At 59.3% G+C, this 22,011-nt stretch overlaps 3 protein-coding genes across 7 annotated transcripts; 2 read left to right on the plus strand and 1 right to left on the minus strand.

The window, feature by feature from the left end:
• Positions 1 to 344: 344 nt before the first annotated feature.
• LOC133220966 (polyglutamine-binding protein 1-like) lies at positions 345 to 3,144 on the minus strand. Of its 5 annotated transcripts, none has more exons than XM_061369462.1 (6): positions 3,022 to 3,144; positions 2,760 to 2,835; positions 2,391 to 2,502; positions 1,333 to 1,670; positions 941 to 1,001; positions 345 to 519 (listed from the first exon to the last, which is right to left on the minus strand). In XM_061369462.1, exons 2-6 carry the CDS (start codon positions 2,824 to 2,826, stop codon positions 369 to 371), a joined length of 729 nt encoding a protein of 242 aa, XP_061225446.1. In that variant the 5' UTR covers positions 2,827 to 2,835; positions 3,022 to 3,144; the 3' UTR covers positions 345 to 368. The 5 variants fall into 5 exon arrangements, with proteins under 5 accessions (XP_061225446.1, XP_061225447.1, XP_061225445.1 ...); XM_061369463.1 differs by having other exon boundaries at positions 3,049 to 3,067; XM_061369465.1 differs by lacking the exon at positions 3,022 to 3,144 and having other exon boundaries at positions 347 to 519; positions 1,333 to 1,437; positions 1,561 to 1,670; positions 2,760 to 2,917.
• A 185-nt stretch (positions 3,145 to 3,329) lies between these two features.
• LOC133220967 (H/ACA ribonucleoprotein complex subunit 3-like) lies at positions 3,330 to 3,702 on the plus strand. The gene is made up of 2 exons (XM_061369466.1): positions 3,330 to 3,424; positions 3,515 to 3,702. The coding sequence occupies exons 1-2, from the start codon at positions 3,371 to 3,373 to the stop codon at positions 3,653 to 3,655; spliced, it is 195 nt and encodes a 64-aa protein (XP_061225450.1). The 5' UTR covers positions 3,330 to 3,370; the 3' UTR covers positions 3,656 to 3,702.
• A 233-nt stretch (positions 3,703 to 3,935) lies between these two features.
• LOC133220973 (solute carrier family 12 member 6-like) lies at positions 3,936 to 21,158 on the plus strand. Its single transcript, XM_061369475.1, has 24 exons — positions 3,936 to 3,958; positions 5,682 to 5,923; positions 7,518 to 7,604; positions 7,704 to 7,850; positions 8,480 to 8,534; positions 8,635 to 8,765; positions 8,979 to 9,208; positions 9,298 to 9,431; positions 9,526 to 9,645; positions 10,057 to 10,155; positions 10,306 to 10,363; positions 10,657 to 10,831; positions 10,899 to 11,002; positions 11,099 to 11,197; positions 11,947 to 12,066; positions 12,149 to 12,253; positions 14,205 to 14,373; positions 15,214 to 15,409; positions 15,501 to 15,655; positions 17,295 to 17,426; positions 19,267 to 19,356; positions 19,472 to 19,542; positions 20,331 to 20,461; positions 20,956 to 21,158. The coding sequence occupies exons 2-24, from the start codon at positions 5,687 to 5,689 to the stop codon at positions 21,039 to 21,041; spliced, it is 2,931 nt and encodes a 976-aa protein (XP_061225459.1). The 5' UTR covers positions 3,936 to 3,958; positions 5,682 to 5,686; the 3' UTR covers positions 21,042 to 21,158.
• The last annotated feature ends 853 nt before the right edge of the window (positions 21,159 to 22,011 follow it).

The raw sequence follows: 22,011 nt of genomic DNA on the forward strand, positions 1-22,011 counted from the left end.
TTCCGGGTCCCAGAGGTGTTTTGGGGGGTCCCAAAGATGGTTTTGGGGTTCCAGCCGTGTTTTGGGGGTTCCCAAAGGTGGCTTTTGGGGTCCCAGATGTGGGTTTGGGGTTCCCAGAGGTTGTTTTGGGGTCCCAAAGGTGTTTTTTGGGGTCCCAAAGGGGTTTTTGGGGACCCAAAGGTGGCTTTTGGGGGTCCCAGAGGTGTTTTTTGGGGTCCCAAATGTGGTTTTTGGGGTCCCAATGGTGGTTTTGGGGACCCAAAAGTGGCTTTTGGGGGTCCCAGAGGTGTTTTTTGGGGTCCCAAAGGGGTTTTTTGGGGTCCCAAAGGGGTTTTTGGGGGTCCCAGAGGCTGTTTTGGGGGTTGGGGTCAGTCCTTGCTCCGCGAGGCCTCAGCATTGGCCCGGAGCACAGCACCGGGGCTCGGGTACGGGCGCTGCTGGAACAGGGGCCCCGCGGCCGTGGTGTCCGCCCCGGTCTTGGCTTCGTTCCTCTTGGGGAGCCCCGTGGACCACGTCCCCCTGGGGGGGGGGCAAAGAGAAGGGAGGGGGGGGAATGGATCACAAAGAGCCCCCCCCAATGACATCAACCCAGCCCTAAAGGAACTGAGTGCGGTTGGGATGGGATCCAAAGGGTGGGAATGGGATCCAGAGGGAAGGATGGAGAAGGCTTCCAGGGTCAGAAGGGGGGTACAAGGATGCTGGAGGGGGATTCTCCATCAGGGACTGGGATGGGACATGGAACAAGGGATGCTTTGGTTGGATCTAAGGGATTTCAACCCCATGTGGACACTGGGATGGGTTCAATGGAGAAGGTCTGGGATGCCCCATCCCTGGCAGTGCTGCTTGGAGCAATCCACTCCAGTGGGAGCTATCCCTGTGGATTGGACCTAGAGGAGCTTCCAGGCCCTTCCCAACCCCATTCCATGGCTCCAGGACGTACCTGGGGGCATCCGAGTAGGCACTGGGGTCCATGGGGTCCAGTTCTTCATCCTTGCGGCTGCCTTTTGGGGGGGGGAGAGGGAATAGGGGTCAGAGTGGGGTGAAGTTGGGGGGCAGCAGCCCCCAAATGAAGGGAAGAGCCCACAAAGTGTTGGGGACCCCCCCCAAGCCAAGGGGGAGCCCGAAGTGAAGGGGAAACCTCAAAGCAATGGGGACGCCCCCCTTAAATGAGGGGGCCTCCCCATAGTCAAAGAACCCCCCCAAATTAATAGGGAGCTCCCAAAATGAATGGCGACTGCCCCAAAATGAGGGGAACCCCTAAGTGAAGGGGAACCCGATGCCCTTAAAATGATGGGGACCCCCCCCACATAGGGGGGGTACCCCCAAACGCACCTTTCTTGCTCTTGGGGTACGGTGCCAGCTCCTCACGCCGATGGAAGCGCCGCTCCCGGGGGGGCTCCTCCTTCTCATAGCCCCTTTCGGGGGGTTCCTCAGCCTCTACTGGAGCCAAAATGGGGGGGACCAGGATTGAAAAGGGGGGGGGCACCCCCAAAACCTTCCCTGCTCCCCCTAACCCAGAGGTTTTGGGGGGTCCATGGGTCCCCCCGTCCATTGACTCACCCTGGGCCCCTTTGAGCCTCTTGGCAGCTTTGGTGATGACGGAGTTGGGGTCGTTTGGGGACAACCAGGACACGAGGTCGGTCTCCACGTTCCAGTAGTAGGGCAGCCCACTGTGGGTGACAGGAACCTATAGCGCCCTATAGCCCCTGGAGGGGGTCCCTATAGCCCCTGGAGAAGGTCCTTATAGACCCTATAACCCCCAGACAGGGTCCCTATGGCCTATATAATCCCTAAAGAGGGTCCCTATGGCCCTTGGAAAAGGTCCCTATAGGCCCTGGAAAAGGTACTTAGAGTCCCTATAACCACTGGAGAGGAGCCTTATAGCCCCTAAAGCCTCTGGAGATGGTACCTATGGCCCCTATAGCCCCTGGAGAAGGTCCTTATAGCCCCTATAACCCCTGGAGAGGGTCCCTATGGCTCCTATAAGCACTGGAGAGAGTCCCTATGGCCCCTATAGCTATTGGAGAGGCTCCCTATAGCCCCTGGGAAGGGCTCTACAGCCCCTGGAGAGAGTCCTTATGGCCCCTATAGCCCCTGGAGAGGGTCCCTATGTGCTCTATAGCCCCTGGAGAGTATCCTTATGGCTCCTATAGCCCCTGGGAAGGGCTCTACAGCCCCTGGAGAGGGTCCCTGTGGCTCCTCTAACGCCTGGCAAGGGTGCTTATGGCCCCTACAGCCCCTGGCAATGGTCCCTATAGCCCCTGACAAGGGTCCCTGTGGTCCCTATAGCCCCTGACAAGGGTCCCTATGGCCCCTATAGCCCCTGGCAAGGGTCCCTATGGCCCCTGTAGCCCCACGGGAGGGTGGGGGGCTCCGGGGGGGGGTCTCACCAGGTCGGGTCAATGACCTTGTACCAAGGGGGGGGCAGCCCCTCCAGCCGCGAGGCCTCGTAATCCACGTGGGCATCATCGTAGTCCTCGGCGATGATCTCCTCCTCCGGCTCTGCGGGAGGGGGGCGGAGCTTGGGACATGACCACGCCCACCAGGGAACCCTTCTATGGTCCTAGCCCCGCCCACCACTGCAACCCTTCTACGGTCACAGCCCAGCCCCCAGCTCCCGCCGGGACATAGCCACGCCCATCAAAAAGCCTTATATGGTCATAACCCCGCCCCCAGACAACTCCAGCTCCGCCTCTCGCCGGCCTGGCCACGCCCCCTCCCCGGTACCGGAGGGGTTCCCCCCCCTCCCCGGTTCTTACCGGGCTCCACGTGCTTGAGCAGGCCCCGCTTGGCCAGGCGGGACTGCAGCGCCACGGGCAGCGGCATCGCCTCGGCCTGCGGGAAGGAGGCGGTCAGCGGCGGCACCGGGAGCACCGGAAACACACCGGGACCGCAACCGGGAGACACGAAACCGTGTCGGGAGCTCCTCCGGTTGCCCCGGAAGTTCTCCGGGTCCTCGGTAGCCCCGCCCCCGTTGTTTCGGTAACGTGGGACCACCACACACCCCCCCCCGACTTGTACCTTCGGCGCGGCCGCCGCGCTCCTCACCGCCGCTCGTCACGTGAACCATCGCGGCCAATCAGAGAGCAGGACGCCGCGGAGGCCAATAGGGATGCAGCAGTTCACCCTAATACCAATGAGAACGCGGTCACGTGGTGGAGGGGAAGGGAGGGGCGAAGCGGCAATGGAAGCCATGGTGACTGAGGTGTGTCCCGCATGGGCGCCGCCATCTTGGCGCTCGCGAGAGCCACTTCCGCACTGTGTGCTTCCTGGACTACATTTCCCATCAAACCCCGCGCCGCCCTTCCCGTGGTGCCCCGCGAGCACCACTCTTTCCAATCGTGCTCTGCGCGGCGAAGGCAGCGGCGCCATGTTCCTGCAGTGCTACACCGATGAGCGTGGGGAGCGCGTTTACACACTGAAGGTACCGGGGAGGGGAGACCGGGGAAGCTCCGGGGGTCCCGGCACGGCTCGGCCTCACCCCTTCCCTTCCTTCCTTCCTTCCATCCCGCAGAAAGTGTCCCCGGGGGGGCACCCCACCCGCTCGGCCCACCCGGCCCGGTTCTCCCCCGACGACAAGTTCTCCCGGCACCGCCTGGTGTTGAAGCGGCGGTTCGGAGTCCTGCCCACACAGCAGGCACGGCCTCTCCTTTAACGGAGGGGCCGGCCCCGGCGATAGCGGAATAAACCCCATGGGACACATTCGGCTCCGCGTCTTGAAGGGGGGGGGGGACGGGAGCGGGAGGGCGGGCATTAGGACCACACCTCGCCTGTTTCACGTAGCCCCGCCCCTAGCGCCCCCACCCAATCAGCGCTCAGACTACAACCCCGGCATCGCCTCCCATTGGCCACGCCCCTGCGGCAGAGAGTGGGGCGTGGCCTCGGCACGTCACGCGGCGGTGGTGGAGGGCGCGCGCACACCCCTCCCTCCATTCCCGCCCTCTCCCCCTCCCCTCAGGTAAAGATCGTTCCCGCCTTCAAACGTCGGGGAAAGGGCGGGAGAACGGACCCAAAATGGGGTTTTTTAGACCCAAAATAGGGTGGGGGTGGGGGAGGGAACGAGAAAGATCGGTCCCAAAAAGGGGGGAGGCTGGGATGTGCCCAGAAAAGGGGCGTTTTGTCCCTAAAAGCGGGCGGTGTAAGAAGGGAGCGGGGTGGGAAGCTCGGAAATCGGGGGGTTTTGCTCCAAAATGGTGGATTTAACCCCACACACACACCCAGGGAGGTGGGTTCCTCAGGAGGTGGGGGTGGGAGCATCGTTTTTTCCGCAAATGGCCCCATTTTAGCCCAAAACAGAGGCCAGAGGCCCTGATTTTCCCTCAAGGCATCCCCCCCACCCCAGTACCTTTTTCCCCTTATAGCATCATTTACCCCCAAATCCATCAGGTTTTCCCCTCAGATCATCATTTTCCCTCAATGCATCCCTTTTCCCCTCAGTGTCTCAGGTTTTTTCCTCAAAGTGACTTTTTTTTCCCAAAACCCCTTGTTTTTTTCCTCAAAACACCATTTATTTCTCCCATAATGTCCCATTCCAGGCCAGAGCTGTATTTTCTGCCTCAAAGTGCCTCTTTTTCTCCCAAAATGACCTGTTTTTTCCTTCAGGATTGTCTTTTTTCCATAGCAAGGAGAGTGCTTTCCCTGGAATGTGATTCTCCCCCCCCATACTGGGGGGTCCTGCCCCGAAACCTCTCTTTTCCCCTCAAAAATTCCCATTTTCCTCTCAAAATAACTTTTATTTCACTGTAACTGCTCCTACCCCAAAAGTTTTCTCTTAAAATGTGTGGGGTTTTGGGTATGGGGTTGAGTTGGTTTGTTTTTTTCCCCACAAAAATGTCTATTTTCTACCCCAGAATTTTGGAAAGCTGATTTCTCCCCAAAATGCCTATTTCCCCCCTTATTTTGCCTTTTTTTCCTGGAAAAAAGTCCAAATTTGCCCCAAAACTGTTTATTTTCCCTCAGAAATCACTTTGATCCCCAAATACAGCTGTTTTACCTCTAAAATGCCCTTTCTTGTAGAAAAACCTCTAAAATCCCCTTTCCTGTAGAAAAATACCCATTTTTACCTTTAAAATAGTTGGGTTTATTTAGAACTGTTGTTTTTTTTTTTTCCAATATTACAATTTTCCCCTAAAAATTCCTTTTTTTCCTGGGGGAAAAAGAGTAAATCCATGTTTTCCCTGAGAAACAACAGCATTTTCCCCAAATATGGCTATTTCCCGTAAAGCTTCAGTTTTAATGGCGATAAAAATCCATGTTTCCCCTGAAAATGTCTCTTTTCCCTCAGAAATAGCTATTCTTTCCCAAAATAGTTATTTTTCCCTAAAAAATCCTTTGTTTCGATACAAAAAGGGCCACCTTTCTCCTTAAACTGGCTGTTTCTCCTCAGAATTCGCTTTATTTTCCCCAAAACCGGCCATTCTTCCTAAAAGTGGACTAAAGCAGGTGTTTCCCCCCAAAATTATTGTTTCTTCTTGAGGTATTCATTATTTAAGTGTAAAAATTCAGATTTTTGAGTCAAAATATCCCTGTTTTTCCCCAAATCGCACTTTTCCCCACAGAAATAGCTTTATTTTCCCAAAACAGAGCCGGTTTTCCCATAAAATACCGGTTTATTGGAATTAATGTCCTTGTCTCTCCCAATCCCGGCTCTTCTCTCCCCATTTCCCACACCCCCCTCGCAGTGGCCATGTCGGGGGCGGGGCCTCGCGGAGGGGGCGGGGCCGACCCGTCCGAGAGCAGCCCGGAGCCGCCCTCCCCGTCCAGCTCCCGCCCCCCCCGCTCCGACTCCAGCCCCAGCCCCAGCGAGCAGACCACGCCCCCTCTCTCTGGCCGCGCCCCCTCCCGCCAAAGGGGCGGGGCTTCCTCTCGCCGCGCCCCATCGGAGGCCGGGCTCGCGTGTGACCGGCACTTGGCGCTCTTCGAGGTGAGCTCTGCCTGTTAATTAAAGGCGGGTTGTTAATGAGGGTATCCTCATTAATTGATTAGAAACTGAACATGAGCCGGCTTCAGTGTGCACTAACAGCCCAGAAAGCAACCATATCCTGGGCTGCATCCAAAGGAGCATGACCAGCAGGTCCAAGGAGGTGATCCTTGAGTGAGACCTCACTTGGAGACTTGTGTGCAGTTCTGGTGTCCTCAACATAAAAAGGACATGGAATGTGTGCAGTTCTGGTGTCCTCACCATAAAAAGGACATGGAATGTGTGCAGATCTGGTGTCCTCACCATAAAAAGGACATGGAATGTGTGCAGATCTGGTGTCCTCACCATAAAAAGTACATGGAATGTGTGCAGTTCTGGTGTCCTCAACATAAAAATGACATGGAATGTGTGCAGTTCTGGTGGCCTCAACATAAAAAGGACATGGAATGTGTGCAGTTCTGGTGGCCTCACCATAAAAAGGACATGGAATGTGTGCAGTTTTGGTGGCCTCAATATAAAAGGGACATGGAATGTGTGCAGTTCTGGTGTCCTCAACATAAAAAGGACATGGAATGTGTGCAGTTCTGGTGTCCTCACCATAAAAAGGACATGGAATGTGTGCAGTTCTGGTGTCCTCACCATAAAAAGGACATGGAATGTGTGCAGTTCTGGTGTCCTCACCATAAAAAGGACATGGAATGTGTGCAGTTCTGGTGTCCTCAACATAAAAAGGACATGGAATGTGTGCAGTTCTGGTGTCCTCACCATAAAAAGGACATGGAATGTGTGCAGTTCTGGTGTCCTCAACATAAAAAGGACATGGAATGTGTGCAGTTCTGGTGAACTCAACATAAAAAGGACATGGAATGTGTGCAGATCTGGTGGCCTCAACATAAAAAGGACATGGAATGTGTGCAGTTCTGGTGTCCTCAACATAAAAAGGACATGGAATGTGTGCAGTTCTGGTGTCCTCACCATAAAAAGGACACGGAATGTGTGCAGTTTTGGTGTCCTCAACATAAAAAGGACATGGAATGTGTGCAGATCTGGTGTCCTCAACATAAAAAGGACACGGAATGTGTGCAGTTCTGGTGTCCTCAACATAAAAAGGACATGGAACTGTTGGAACAAGTGCAGAGGAGACCATGAGGATGATCAGGGGCTGGAGCATCTCCTGTATGAAGATAGGCTGAGAAAGTTGGGGCTGTTCAGCCTGGAGAAGAGAAGGCTGCGTGGAGACCTCATAGCAGCCTTCCAGTACCTGAATTGGGGCTAATAGGGATGCTGGGGAGGGACTTCATTAGGGACTGTAGTGACAGGACAAAGGGTAATGGGTTAAAACTTAAGGGGAGTTTGGATTGGATATAGGGAGCAAGTTCTTCACTGTAAGGGTGCTGAGGCACTGGAATGGGTTGCCCGGGGAGGTTGTGAATGCTCCATCCCTGGCAGTGTTCAAGGCCAGGTTGGACAGAGCCTTGAGTGCCATGGTTTAGTGTGAGGTGTCCCTTGCCCATGGCAGGGGGGTTGGAACTGGATGATCTTAAGGTCCTTTCCAACCCAATCCATTCTATGATTACCACCCGTGTTTCCCACACAGGAGGAACTGGCCACCCGTCCCCGTGTCCCTGCCATGCTGCGCCGCATCGCCCAGTACAGCGCCCTCAGCCCTGACAGTGACACACCGGTGAGGCACCATCCATGGGGTGGCCATGGGGTGTCAGGGGGTTCCCCTGTGCTCCCCACACCGTGACCATGTGTGTGTGTTTGTCCCCTCCTTATGCAGCGGCGGGTGCTGGGGACGCTGTTGGGGGTGGCGGTGCCGGCGCTGCAGACGCTGCTGGGGCTGGTGCTGGTGCTGCGGCTGCCCTGGGTGGTCGGCACTGGAGGGGTGCTGCAGGCCTGCACCATCGGCTTCCTGCTCAGTGCCTGCGTGAGTGGGGTCAGGGGGCATGTTTGGGGTCAGAGGGTCATCTGTGGGGTCCTGGCTGGGGTCAGGGGTCCTGGAGTAGGGTTACAGCTGGGTCATGGCTGGTTTGGGGTCATGACAGGTTGTGTGTGGGGTCAGGGGTCACATCTGGGGCTGGAGGGTGGGGGGGGGTCTGGAGTCATGTCCTGGGGTCATGTTAGGGGCTGCACCTGGGGTCAGGGATCATGTCTGGGGCTCCATGTTGGTTCAGGGGTCATGTTTGGGGCTGTTGGGGGGATTGAGTTCATATCCTGGGGTCATGTCTGGGTTGGGGGTCATGTTAGGGGCTGTATGTGGGTCAGGGGTCATGTTCGGGACTTAATGTGGGGTTAGGAGTCATGTCCTGGGGTTATGTATGGGTTGGGGGTCATGTTAGTGGCTGTATGTGGGGTCAGGGGTTAAGTCCTAGGATCATGTGTGGGTCAGGGGTCATGTTAGGGGTCTCGTGGGGTCAAGGATCATGTCTGGGGTGTGTGTGGGGCCAGGGGTCACGTCCTAATGTGATGAGGGATGTCCCAAAGTCACCCATGGGAAGGGGTCAAAGGTCACGAGGGTAACGGGAGGTCAGAGGTCACAACCCTCTCCCCCCCCAGGCTGTGCTGACCGCTGTGTCACTGAGCGCCATTGCCACCAATGGCCTTGACCCCGGTGAGTTGGGGGGGGCCCACAAGTGAAAGGGTAAAGTGGGGGGGGGGAGTCCCTCCTCCCAGCCCCACCCCCCCGCTGACCTCACGGTTGGGCCTGGCAGGGGGCTGCCCCTTGGGGCTGCTGTCGGGGGCGCTGGGCCCCGAGGCCGGGGGTGCCGTGGGGCTCTGCGCCTTCCTCAGCGCCGCCTTCACCGCTGCCGCCGCCGCCCTGGGCACCGCCGAGATCCTGCTGGTGCGTGGCGCGGCCCCTTTAAGGGAGGGGGCGTGGCTACGGGAGAGGGGCGTGGTTTCCTCAGGCAGGGCAACGGGATTGGTCCGGGGGCGTGTGGGGTGGGATCTGATTTAAAGGAGAGCGGCCTTATAAAATGGGGCGGGGCTTCCCGTTGTGGGCGTGGCCTCCGGGGGTCGCTGTGCCCCGCTGGCCGCGTCCTTTCCTTCCCCATAGGTTTACGTGGCCCCGGGCGCCGCCGTTCTACCGGGCCGAGGCCGCACTCGGCGCCTGAACAACGGGCGCGGATACGGGGCCGTGCTGCTGGCGCTGCTGGGGCTTGGGGCTGCCGCCACCCCGGCCCCCACTGCGGCCGCCACACTGGGCCCTGCTGGGTTGGTGCTGGCACTGATGGGGCTGCAAGCAGGGGCCCTGCGTGCTGCCATTATGGGGGGCCCCCCACACCCGTGAGTGTTCCCCCCCCCCCAAACCCCCTTTTTATCCCCCTAACACCGTGCTGCACCGCACTAACCGGCATCTTGCCCCCCCACCTAAGGCTCTGCTTGCCTGCCCAGCCTGGTGGCTGCCTTCAGCCTTGCCCCATAGCTCTGCCCCACAGCATGGGCAACAACAGTACACAAGGAGCCACACGGGTGGCATTCCCAGGGCCCAGCACCCACCTGCTGGCACGTGAGTCCATATGGGGCAGATGGGGGGTGCGGGGACACCCTAAGGATGAATGGGGATAGGGGTGGGAGGGACCCAGGCGTGTCCTGCCCCACAGAGAACCTGTGGCCCCGTCCCATTGAGGTGCGGGGGGGAGCAGCAGAGGGTGAGGAAGAGGAGGATGATGATGACTCCTCATTTGGGGTGCTGTTGGGGCTCAGCCTGCCCATCACCTCGGGTGAGTGTGGGGACCATGGACATTGGGGGGCGGGGCACAACATTGTGTGGAACAAGGAGTTTTGGGGGGGGTCAAGACTCCAAGGGGGACCCAGGGGGTTGGGGGGGGCAGTTATTTGGGGTGCACCCTGGTGTTCTGGGGGTTGGGGGGGGGCACTGTTATTTGAAGGGGATCTTGGTCTTTGAGGGGGGGAGACCCTGGTGTCTTGGGGGTGACCCACATATTTGGTGGGGGGGACGACACACACAACCCTGGTGTTTGGGGCAGGGGCCAGAATCCCATGCAGGACCCTGTTTTTTGTGGGGACCCAGGTATTGGGGGGGCGAGGTTCAAGCCTCCAGGTTCCCAGGGGACACGTGGGGGGCACCCCATGGAATAAACGGGGGGCTCACGGCATTGTTTGGGGTGCAGGAGTGCTGTGGGGCTGCAGCCGCTGCGGGGAGCTGCGGGACATCGCCACCTCCATCCCAGCCGGGAGCCTGGGGGCTGCCCTGGCCACCACCTTGGCCTGCATCCGCCCCATATGGGGGGGACCCCAGCATCTGGATTGGGGGGGGGGGGGTGCCCGGGGGAGGGGGTTATGGGGCACAGACCCCATGTATGGGGTGAGGAGTTGGGGGGGGGTCTGGTTTTTGGGGGGCCATTTCCTTGACAGCCCAGACCTGAGCATGGCCCTGCTGCTGGGGGCCTCCATCGAGGGGCAGCTGCTGCGGGACAAGTGAGTGGGGGGTCCCCAATGGCCTTTGGGGGGGGGGGGTCGCTGATGGTGTTGCTGGGGGTCCCTGTTGTTCCTGGGGGTACCTCTATTGTCCCCATGGGGTCCCCACTGTCCCTATTGGTGTCTCCTGGGGGGGTTCCCATGGTCTCCAGCATCCCAATGGGGTCCCTGGGGATGTCCCAGTGGGTTCTGGGGGGTCTCTAAGGGAATTCCCAGTGTTCCCTAAGTGTCCATGATGTCTCAGTGGTGTGCTTGGGTTCTACCTGTAACGTCCCCCTATTCCCCCCCCCCAGGTTCGGAGCATCCCTACGGGGGACACCAGTATCCGGGGTGGCTTCATGGCCGTCCCCATGGGTACCATTGGCTGGGGCCGTGCTGTCAGCAGCAGGGGCCGGGCTGCAGGCGCTGCTGGGGGGCAGCCGGTTGCTGCGGGGCCTGGCCCGTACCCGTGCCCTCCCATTGCCACACGTGAGTACCCAGTGTCCCCAGTGCTGTCCCCGGTGCTGTCACCCCCTCACCACCTCTGTCCCCACAGGCACTGGGTCACGGGCGCCTCTGGCCATTGGCAGCAACGGTGACCGTGGCTGAACTCGGTGTCCTCTTGGGTTCCCTTGACCTCCTGTCACCCGTCCTGTCCGTGTGTGTGTTCATGCACCCCCTTTCCCCTCCCCATCACCCCCCCAATGACATCATGATGACGTCACACCGCATCACCCAATTCTCATTCATTAACAGCTTTTGGCTCACCTCTTACCTGGGCTTGAACCTGGCCTGTGCCCTTCAAGGGTTGTTGCCCACCCCAGGATGGAGCCCCCGTTGTCGCCTCTATCATTGGTGAGCCCCCCCTACCTTGCACCCCCACATCTCCTTCCTTATGGCCAATCTAATCTGATTGATATTAATAATTTCATTAGGAAAACTCAAAAGTAGCATCAATTTCTGCATAACAAAAATCAACCAGGTCCAAAAGGAGAGGCTGCAAACACTTTCAGTGTTAATAGTTCCATTTAAACAACAGTATGTGTAATAGACACAGGCCCTATATATAGACCCTCACGTTAGCTAACCCTAAATAATGCAAATATGATAATAACAGGTGACAGAAGTATAATTTTTCATAAAAAGCATAATTTTATATCAACATGTATGTGCATGTGTATGAAAATAAATACATGTACATAGACTAGGCAGGTACACACACCCCTGCCATGTGTGTACAATATGCATACATACCTGTCAGGTAGCACACACTTAAATGTTCTCTAGACATTTCCTATGGGATATTTCACTAACTGCAAATGTCCACACAGCATTTTACACTAGCTGTGAGGACACAACTAAAAGCTCTGAAATTTGGGTTTTTCTTCATGTTATCTCCATTAAAAATGTCTTTCTTTGCTCCTGGAAAGAACTGCCAAAGTGTTAAACCAGAGTAGAGGAAATAGGATAGGAAATTGCATAGGAACATATTGAGTTCCTATAGTTGGTTTCTTTAAAAAGAAGCACCTTTAGGACATCATTGAAGCACCTTTAGGACATCATTGAAGAATAATAAACCCTAAAACCCCCCCCTCCATCCACAGGGCAGCATCACTGGCAGGCGCAGGGCTATGCCTGGCACTGATGCTTGTTGCCTGCTGGTACTGTGGCCTGCTGGCCCTTGGCATCGGTGCCACTGCCTACAAGTACTTGGAGTACCGGGGGTAAGCGGGGTACATGTTTGGAGGGGGGGGTCCCATGTGGGTTTTGGGGTCCCCCATCTCCTCCCCATCTCCCTGTTAACAGGGCACAGAGTGAATGGGGTGAGGGCCTGCGGGGCCTGTCGCTCAGTGCAGCACGGTTTGCACTCCTGCGCTTGGAGGACGGGCGGCCGCCCGCGGCGAGCTGGAGGTGAGCGCTATGGGGCGATGTGTGGGGCAGCTGTGGGGCACAGAATCATCCAATAGGGTCGCAGGAGCAACCGGGGTGGAAAAGCCCTTTCAGCTCATCCAGTCCAACCGCTCCCCAGCACTGCTGAGGCCACCACTGCCCCATGGCACTGAGGCATCGTCTCCATGGGGTGTGAGCACCGTCAGGGACGGTGCCTGCAGCCTGTTCCAATGCCTGAGCACCCTCTGGGGCAGGGGTTGGTCCTCAGCTCCATCTAAACCTCCCCATGGTGCTGCTTGGGGCTGGTTCCTCTTATCCCATCCATTGGGAGCAGAGACCACCCCCTCCTGGCTCCATCCTCCTGTCAGGCACTTGTAGGGAGCTCAAGGTCCCCCCTGAGCCTTCTGAACCCCCCAAGCTGTTCCCCATCACATTTGAGCTCCAGGCCCTGCACCAGCCCCATTGCCCTTCTCTAGCCCCACTCCAGCCCCTCAATGTCCCTCTTATAGTGAGGGCCCCAGAGCTGAACCCAGGACTTGAGGTGCAGCCTCCCCAGTCCCTGCCCCTGCACTGGTGCTGAGCCAGGCCAGGATGCTCATGCTCAGCTCCATCAATCCGGGTCCCTTCCCATGGGCAGTTTCCAGCTGCTCCTCCCCAAACCCCAAGCCTGGAGCCTTGCAGGGGGTTGTTGTAGCCCAAGTGCAGGACCTGAACCTCACCCCATTGGCACAGCCCCATGGATGCAGCCTGTCCAGCTCCCACCCAGCCTGGTGTCAGCTGCAGACTCACTGAGGGTGCCCTCGGGCATGGAATCATCATCATGGAATGGTTTGGGTTGAAGGGACCTTAAAGCTCATCCAGCTCCAACCCCTGCCATGGGCAGGGACCCCTTGCACTGGAGCAGCTTGCTCCAAGCCCCTGTGTCCAACCTGGCCAGGGATGGGGCAGCCACAGCTCCCCTGGGCACCCTCACAGGGAAGAGCTTCCTTCAATCCAGTCTCAATCTCCCCTGTCCCAGTCTGACCCCATCACCCCTTGTCCTATCGAGTCCCTCATGCAGGTCCCTCCCCAGCATCCTTCAGAGCCTGGAACCTGCTCTGAGCTCTCCTCGCAGCTTCTCTCCTCCAGCCCCAATGTCCTCAGCCTGGCTCCTATGGGAGCTGATCCAACCCCTGCTCATCCTCATGCCCTCCCCTGGCCTTGCCCTTGCTCATCCACATCATCCATGAAGTCCCTGATGCTGAGCCCTAAGAGACAGCACCGGGGATGGGGATGGGGATGGGGATGGGGATGGGATGGGGATGGATGGGGATGGATGGGGATGGGATGGGGATGAATGGGGATGGATGAGGATGGATGGGGATGGATGGGGATGGGGATGGGATGGATGGGGATGGGGATGGGGATGGGATGGGGATGGGATGGGGATGGGGATGGGGATGGGATGGGGATGGGATGGGGATGGGGATGGGGATGGGATGGGGATGGGATGGGATGGGATTGGGATGGGGATGGGATGGGGATGGGATGGGGATGGGATGGGGATGGGATGGGAATGGGATGGGAATGGGATGGGGATGGGATGGGGATGGGATGGGGATGGGGATGGGATGGGGATGGGGATGGGATGGGATGGGGATTTGGATGGGAATCGGATGGGATTAGGATGGGGATGGGATGGGGATGGGATGGGAATGGGATGGGAGGGGGATGGGAGGGGGATGGATGGGGATGGGATGGATGGGGATGGGGATGGGGGTGGAGATGGGGATGGGGATGGGGATGGGGATGGACGGGGATGGATGGGGATGGGGATGGGGATGGATGGGGATGGATGGGGATGGGGATGGGGATGGATGGGGATGGGGATGGATGGGGATGGGGATGGGAATGGATGGGGATGGGGATGGGGATGGATGGGGATGGGGATGGGGATGGATGGGGGCCGCTCACCCCCTCCCCGTGCCCGCAGGCCGCAGCTCCTGGTGCTGCTGAAGCTGGATGAGGAGCTGAGGGCGACGCAGCCGCAGGTGCTGGCGCTGGCGGCGCAGCTCCAGGCCGGGAAGGGGCTCACGGTCGTCGGCACCGTGATCACCGGGGAGCTGCCCCGGGACCAGCCCCGGGCCCGCGCCGCAGAGCAGGTGAGGTCGTGTGGGGCTGGGTCCCTATGGGGCTGGGTCCCTATGGGGCTGGGTGTCTATGAATGGGGGGTCCTATGGGACTGGGTCCCTATGGAATTGGGTCCCTATGGGATTGGGTCTCTATGGATGGGGGGTCCTATGGGGCTGGGTCCCTATGGAATTGGGTCCCTATGGGATTGGGTCTCTATGGATGGGGGTTCCTTATGGGATTGGGTCTCTATGGATGGGGGGTCCCTATGGGGCTGGGTGTCTATGGATGGGGGGTCCTATGCGGCTGGATCTCTATGGTTGGGGTCCCTATGGGATTGGGTGTCTATGGAATAGGGTTTCCTATGGGATTGGGTCTCTATGGATGGGGGGTCCTATGCGGCTGGGTCCTGAATGGGTTGGGTCCCTATGGGATTGGGTGTATATGTATGAGGATTTCCTATGGGATTGAGTCTCTATAGATGGGGGTTCTATGGGGCTGGGTCCCTGTGGGATATGGTCTCTATGGATGGGGGGGTCCCTATGGGATTGGGTCCCTATAGATCTGTCTCCCTATGGGGTTGGGTTCCTATAGATCTGGTTCCCTATGGGACTGGCTCCCTATAGATCTGGTTCCCTATGGGGTTGGCTCCCTATAGATCTGGTTCCCTATGGGATTGGCTCCCTATAGATCTGGTTCCCTATGGGATTGGCTCCCTATAGATCTGGTTCCCTATGGGGTCAGCTCCCTATAGATCTCTCTCCCTATGGGGTCAGCTCCCTATAGATCTCTCTCCCTATGGGGTCAGCTCCCTATAGCTCTCTCTCCCTATGTGTACCCCCGTAGCGCTGACCCCTTCCCCTCCATTGCAGGCCCTGCGGGAGGAGCTGACCGGCGCCGGTGCCCGCGGCTTCGTCCAGGTGCTGGTGTCACCGGGCCGGGGCCCGGGGCTGGCGGCGCTGGTGCAGGGCTGCGGCCTGGGGGCCCTGCGCCCCAACGCCGTGCTCATGGGCTGGCCCCATGGCTGGCGCCGGCGCCACGACCCCGCGGCCGCACGGAGATTCGTGGGTAAGGTTGGGGGTACAGGGGGGGTATGGGGGGGTATGGGGGGGTCTGTGCCCCCCAACTCCTCAATTTCACCTTTTCCCCCCCATTCCAGAGCTGCTGCGGGTGGCGGGGTCCGGTGGGCGCGCGTTGCTGGTGACCAAGGGGCCGCTGGGGAGCGGGGCGCCGGGGGGCACCTTGGATGTGTGGTGGGTGGTGGGAGATGGGAGACTGCTCACCCTGCTGCCCCTCCTGCTGCGGCAGCACCCGGTATGTGGGGCTGGGGGGGTGGCTATGGGGTGGGGTGGGGTGTGTTGGGGGTTTATGGGGTACTGGGGGGGGTTATGGGGTTGGTGATGGGCAGAGCTATGGGGTGGGTGCTGGAGTGCAGAGGGTGCTGGGAAGGGCTATGGGGTGCTGTGGTGTGTGATAGGGGGGTTATGGGGTGCTGGGGGGGGCTATGGGGTGCTGTGGTGTGTGATAGGGGGGTTATGGGGTACTGGGGGGGGTTATGGGGTTGGTGATGGGCAGAGCTATGGGGTGGGTGATGGAGTGCAGAGGGTGCTGGGAAGGGCTATGGGGTGCTGTGGTGTGTGATAGGGGGGTTATGGGGTGCTGGGGGGGGCTATGGGGTGCTGTGGTGTGTAATGGGGGTTTATGGGGTACTGGGGGGGGCTGTGGGGTTGGTGATGGGCAGAGCTATGGGGTGGGTGATGGAGTGCAGAGGGTGCTGGGAAGGGCTATGGGGTGCTGCGGTGTGTGATAGGGGGGTTATGGGGTGCTGGGAAGGGCTATGGGGTGTTGTAGTGTGTGATAGGGGGGTTATGGGGTGCTGGGAAGGGCTATGGGGTGTTGTGGTGTGTGATAGGGGGGTTATGGGGTGCTGGGAAGGGCTATGGGGTGCTGTGGTGTGTGATAGGGGGGTTATGGGGTGCTGGGAAGGGCTATGGGGTGCTGCAGTTTGTGATAGGGGGGTTATGGGGTTTGTGCTGGGGGGCGCTGTGGGGTTGGTGCTGGAGCATAGAGGGTGCTGGGAAGGGCTATGGAGTGCTGCAGTGTGTGATAGGGGGGTTATGGGGTACTGGAGGGGGTGGCTGTGGGGTTGGTGCTGGGCAGAGCTATGGGGTGGGTGCTGGAGCATAGAGGGTGCTGGGAAGGGATGTGGGGTGCTGCGGTGTGTGATAGGGGGTTATGGGGTGCTGGGAAGGGCTATGGGGTGTTGCAGTGTGTGATAGGGGGATTATGGGGTGCCAGGGGGGGCTGTGGGGTTGGTTCTGGGCAGAGCTATGGGGTGGGTGCTGGAGCATAGAGGGTGCTGGGGAGGGATGTGGGGTGCTGCGGTGTGTGATAGGGGGTTATGGGGTGCTGGGGGGGCTGTGGGGTCGGTGCTGGAGTGTAGAGGGTGCTGGGGAGGGCTATGGGGTGCTGCAGTGTGTGATAGGGGGGTTATGGGGTGCTGGGGGCTGTGGGGTTGGTGCTGGAGCATAGAGGGTGCTGGGGAGGGCTATGGGGTGCTGCGGTGTGTGATGGGGGGTTATGGGGTGCTGGGGGGGCTGTGGGGTCGGTGCTGGAGTGTAGAGGGTGCTGGGGAGGGCTATGGGGTGCTGCAGTGTGTGATAGGGGGGTTATGGGGTGCTGGGGGCTGTGGGGTTGGTGCTGGGCAGAGCTATGGGGTGGGTGTTGGATCATAGAGGGTGCTGGGGAGGGCTATGGGGTGCTGCAGTGTGTGATGGGGGGTTATGGGGTGCTGGGGGGGCTGTGGGGTGGGTGCTGGAGCATAGAGGGTGCTGGGGAGGGCTATGGGGTGCTGAGGGTCAGGTAGATGATTCTGCAAGCAATGAGTGCTGTAGGGCAGGTTCTATGGGGCGGTCGCTGTGGGGTGACCCCAGTGAACGCCGGGGCTGCGCAGGCCTGGCGCGGGTGTTGCGTGCGGCTGTTCACGGTGGCGCTGCTGGAGGACAACAGCGTGAGGCTGCGGCGGCTGCTGGAGGCCGTGGCCCGGCGCCGGGGGCTGCCTGCACAGACCCACGTTGTGGAGCTGGTGAGAGCCTGGCAACGGCACAGCGGCACCCATTGACACCACAGCGTCACCCCATCGACACCATGGTATCACCCCATCAACAGCACAGCGTCACCCATTAACACTGTGGTGTCACCCCATCAACACCATGGTATCACCCCCATCAACACCACAGCGTCACCCCATTAACACTGTGGTGTCACCCCATCAACACCACAGCATCACCCCATTAACACTGTGGTGTCACCCCATCAACACCATGGTATCACCCCCATCAAAACCACAGCATCACACCATCGACACCACGGCATCACTCCATCAACACCACAGCATCACCCATTAACACTGTGGTGTCACCCCATCAACACCACAGCATCACCACACCACCACCATGGTATCACCCCCATCAACACCACAGTGTCACCTCATCAACACCACAGTGTCACCTCATCAACACTGTGGTGTCACCCCCATCAACACCACAACATCGCCCATTAACACTGTGGTGTTACCCCATCAACACCACAGCATCACCGCAATACCACCACAGCATCACCCCATCAACACCAGAGTGTCACCCCAACACCACCACAGTGTCACCCCATCAACACCACAGCATCACCCCAACACCAGCATGGTGTCCCCCCATCAACGCCACAGCATCACCTCATCAACATTGCGGTGTCACCCCATTAACAGCTCAGTGTCATCCCATCAATACTTCACTGTCACCCCAACACCACCTCATTGTTACCCCAACAACACCTGATACCCCCAAAACACCTCAGTTTCACTGCAGCACCACTTTGGTGTCACCCCAATGCTACGGCATCACCCCATTGCCTCACTGTCACCCCATGCTATGGTATCACCCCATTGCCTCAGTGTCAGCCCATGCTATGGCATCACCCCATTGCCTCACTGTCACCCCATGCTATGGCATCACCCCACATCACGGTGTCACCCAATGCTATGGCATCACCCCACACCATGGTGTCACCCCATCAATACCTTGTTGCCACCCCACACCACAATGTCACCCAATGCTACAGCATAACCCCACACCACAGTGTCACCCCATGCTATGGCATCACCCCACACCACGGTGTCACCCCATGCTATGGCATCACCCTATTGCCTCACTGTCACCCCATGCTATGGCATCACCCTATTGCCTCACTGTCACCACATGCTATGGCATCACCCCATTGCCTCAGTGTCACCCCATGCTATGCCATCACACCACAGTGTCACCCCATCAATACCTTGCTGTCACCCCACACCATGGTGTCACCCAAACCTATGGCATCACCCCATTGCCTCACTGTCACCCCATGCTATGGCATCACCCTATTGCCTCACTGTCACCACATGCTACGGCATCACCCCATTGCCTCAGTGTCACCCCATGCTATGCCATCACACCACAGTGTCACCCCATCAATACCTTGCTGTCACCCCACACCATGGTGTCACCCAAACCTATGGGCGTCACCCCACACCACGGTGTCACCCCATCAATACCCTGCTGTCACCCCACACCACGGTGTCACCCAAACCTATGGCATCACCCCATTGCCTCACTGTCACCCCATGCTATGCCATCACACCACAGTGTCACCCCATCAATACCTTGCTGTCACCCCACACCATGGTGTCACCCCATGCTATGGCATCACCCCACACCACGGTGTCACCCCATCAATACCCTGCTGTCACCCCACACCACGGTGTCACCCCTTCAATACCTTGCTGTCACCCCACACCACGGTGTCACCCTATGCTGTGGCATCACCCCACTGCCTCAGTGCCCCCCCCTTGCCCCGCTGTCACCCCTGAACCCCCGCTCCCCCCCCGGCAGCACGACAGCGACGTCTCCGCCTACACCTACGAGCGGACGCTGATGATGGAGCAGCGCTCCCAGATGCTGCGCCAGATGCGGCAGGCTCAGGTGACCTCACCCGTGATGTCACGTGACCTCTCACACGTGACGTCACTCACCCGCCACGCCCCCAGTGGTGATGTCATCCGTGACGTCAGACCGATGCCCCACCCCCCCGTCACAGGCCCCCAGCACAGCCGGGGAGGAAGAGGAGGAGGAGGAAGAGGGAGGACTCCCACGGCGAGGACCCAGCCCGTGAGCGGCACTGGGGGGGGACTGGGATGTACTGGGAGGGTGTTGAGGGTCATACTGGGATGTACTGGGAGGGTGCTGAGGAGTACTGGGATGTACTGGGAGGGTGCTGAGGGTCATACTGAGATGCGCTGGGAGGCTGCTCAGGGCCATAGTGGGATGCACTGGAAGGGTGCTCAGGGCCATACTGGGATGTACTGGGGGGGTGCTCAGGGCGATACTGGGATGTACTGGGAGGGTGCTGAGGGTCATACTGGGATGTACTGGGAGGATGCTCAGGGCCGTACTGGGAGGATGCTCAGGGCCATACTGGGAGAGTGCTGAGGACCATACTGGGCGGGCACTCAGGGCCATACTGGGATGCACTGGGAGGGCGCTCAGGGCCATACTGGGATGTACTGGGAGGGTGCTGAGAACCATACTGGGAGGGCACTCGGAGCCATACTGGGATGCACTGGGAGGATGCTCAGGGCCATACTGGGGTGTACTGGGAGGGTGCTCAGGGCCATACTGGGATGCACTGGGAGAGTGCTCAGATCCATCCTGGGATGTACTGGGAGAGTGCTGAGAACCATACTGGGAGGGCACTCAGGGCCATACTGGGATGCACTGGGAGGGTGCTCAGGGCCATACTGGGATGTACTGGAAGGGTCCCGAGTGCGATACTGGGACAGCACCATCCCATACTGGTTTGGGGGGCACAGGGAGGGTCAGGGCCATGGGGGGGGGGGTGTCCTGGTCCCAACTGGTCGCACTGGTCCCAACTGGTCGCACTGGTTCCTGCCGGTCAGGGGGAACGTGCGGCGCATGCACGCGGCCGAGCGGCTCAACGAGGTCCTGGGGCGGCACTCGGGGGGGGCCCGCCTGGTGCTGCTGGACCTGCCCCCCCCCCCCCCCCGCGGGCCACGGCCCCTCGATAACTGTATCCTGGAGGAGTGGGGGGATGGGAGGGTGGGGGAGAAACGGGGGGGGACAGTGGGGAAAACTGGGGGCAGAGGGGTCAGTGGGGCAGCCATGGGGCAGAGGGGTCATTGGGGCAGCTGTGGGGCAGAGGGGGCTGTGGGGTAGCTGTGGGGGGCAGCCATGGGGCAGAGGGGTCACTGGGGGAGCTGTGGGGCAGAGGGGGCTCTGGGGTAGCTGTGGGGGCAGCCATGGGACACAGGGGTCACTGGGGAGCTGTGGGGCAGAGGGGGCTGTGGGGTAGCTGTGGGGGGCAGCCATGGGGCAGAGGGGGCTCTGGCGTAGCTGTGGAGTAGCCATGGGGTAGAGGGGTCACTGGGGCAGCCGTGGGGCAGAGGGGTCTGTGGGGTAGCTGTGGGGCAGCCATGGGGCAGAGGGGTCACTGGGGCAGCTGTGGGGCAGAGGGGTCACTGGAGCACCCATGGAGCTGTGGGGCAGGTCCTTGACATGGGGCAGACCTCGAGTTCCTGGAGGTGCTGACAGAGGGGCTGGGGCCGGTGCTGCTGGTGCGAGGAGGGGACGGGGACAGCCCTGGGCCCTGAGCGCACCAGTACAGACCAGTGCTCCCAGTTCACACCCCAGCGTTCCCAGTCCGATTCCAGCCTGAGCCGCAGCTCTTTAAGCATGATCCCAGTACGGTCCCTGCACTTCCCAGTATGGACTGAGCCAGTGCTCTCCAAGTCAGGTCCCATTATGGACCAGTGCTCCCAGTATGGACTCTAAGGCTCCCAGTTAAATGCCAGCCTGAGCTAAAGCAGGACCCCAGTGCGGACCCCAGTGCTCCCAGTTGAGCACCACCACTCCCAGTCCAGATCCAGGCCTTTGCCAGCCCCATTGGATGCTCCGCTCCCAGTTCCACCAGCCACTGGTCCCAGCCTCACCGGGACATCGCTCCCATCGGGAAGGGACCAGACCCATCCAGTACCCACACTGGTGAGTGCTCCCGGTCCCAGCGTTCCCCATCATCCCCCATGGCCTCATCCCAACGTTAAACTGGGGTTTAACACCAGGGCTCCATCTCAATGCGTTGACAATGGCGCTGCCGTCCCCAAGCGTTCATTAACGCGCTAATTAACGCGCTAATTAACGCTCTAATTAACGTTTCTGACCCCCCCCCCTTCCCCAACAGGGACGACTGAGCCCCCCCATACCCGCTCCAAGCTGGACCCCCCGAGGGGCTCCCCCCCCCCCCATCCGCTGCTCCACACATGCAATAAAGGCCTCACTAATTAATAACCGGCTTAATGAGCGCTTTAATGACCTTCAAGCCACCGTAGCGCGGGGGTTGACGGGCGTTATGCAAATGAAGCGGCGTTTCAGCCAATAAGGGAAAAGCTGGTTGGAAGAGCCAATGGGAGGAAGGGGAAGTCCCGCCCCCCCCCTTCCTCCTCCCCGCGCGCGCGCTGCCCGACGGGCGGAAGTGAGGTTAAAAAAAAAAAAAAAAAGGAAGAGGGGGCGGGGGGTTTAAAAAAAAAAAAAGAGGAGGAGGAAAAAGGAAAAGGAAGAGAAAAA

This window comes from Neopsephotus bourkii, unplaced genomic scaffold (assembly GCF_033783945.1).
Source record: "Neopsephotus bourkii isolate Nb327-2 ecotype Australia unplaced genomic scaffold, CSIRO-AGI_Nbou_v1 NB_1499, whole genome shotgun sequence".
NCBI lineage: Eukaryota > Metazoa > Chordata > Aves > Psittaciformes > Psittacidae > Neopsephotus > Neopsephotus bourkii.

What these genes read in the sequence shown, in the direction of transcription:
- LOC133220966 (XM_061369462.1), bottom strand. Translation starts at nt 2,826, where the DNA reads ATGCCGCTGCCCGTGGCGCTGCAGTCCCGCCTGGCCAAGCGGGGCCTG. An exon ending in AAGGTCATTGACCCGACCTG is followed by an intron (nt 1,671 to 2,390) that starts GTGAGACCCCCC and finishes TGTCACCCACAG; the next exon opens with TGGGCTGCCCTACTACTGGA. An exon ending in GTACCCCAAGAGCAAGAAAG is followed by an intron (nt 1,002 to 1,332) that starts GTGCGTTTGGGG and finishes CCCCCCCAAAAG; the next exon opens with GCAGCCGCAAGGATGAAGAA.
- LOC133220967 (XM_061369466.1), top strand. Translation starts at nt 3,371, where the DNA reads ATGTTCCTGCAGTGCTACACCGATGAGCGTGGGGAGCGCGTTTACACA. An exon ending in AGCGCGTTTACACACTGAAG is followed by an intron (nt 3,425 to 3,514) that starts GTACCGGGGAGG and finishes TCCATCCCGCAG; the next exon opens with AAAGTGTCCCCGGGGGGGCA.
- LOC133220973 (XM_061369475.1), top strand. Translation starts at nt 5,687, where the DNA reads ATGTCGGGGGCGGGGCCTCGCGGAGGGGGCGGGGCCGACCCGTCCGAG. An exon ending in GGGCAGCTGCTGCGGGACAA is followed by an intron (nt 10,364 to 10,656) that starts GTGAGTGGGGGG and finishes CCCCCCCCCCAG; the next exon opens with GTTCGGAGCATCCCTACGGG. An exon ending in CGTTGTCGCCTCTATCATTG is followed by an intron (nt 11,198 to 11,946) that starts GTGAGCCCCCCC and finishes CTCCATCCACAG; the next exon opens with GGCAGCATCACTGGCAGGCG.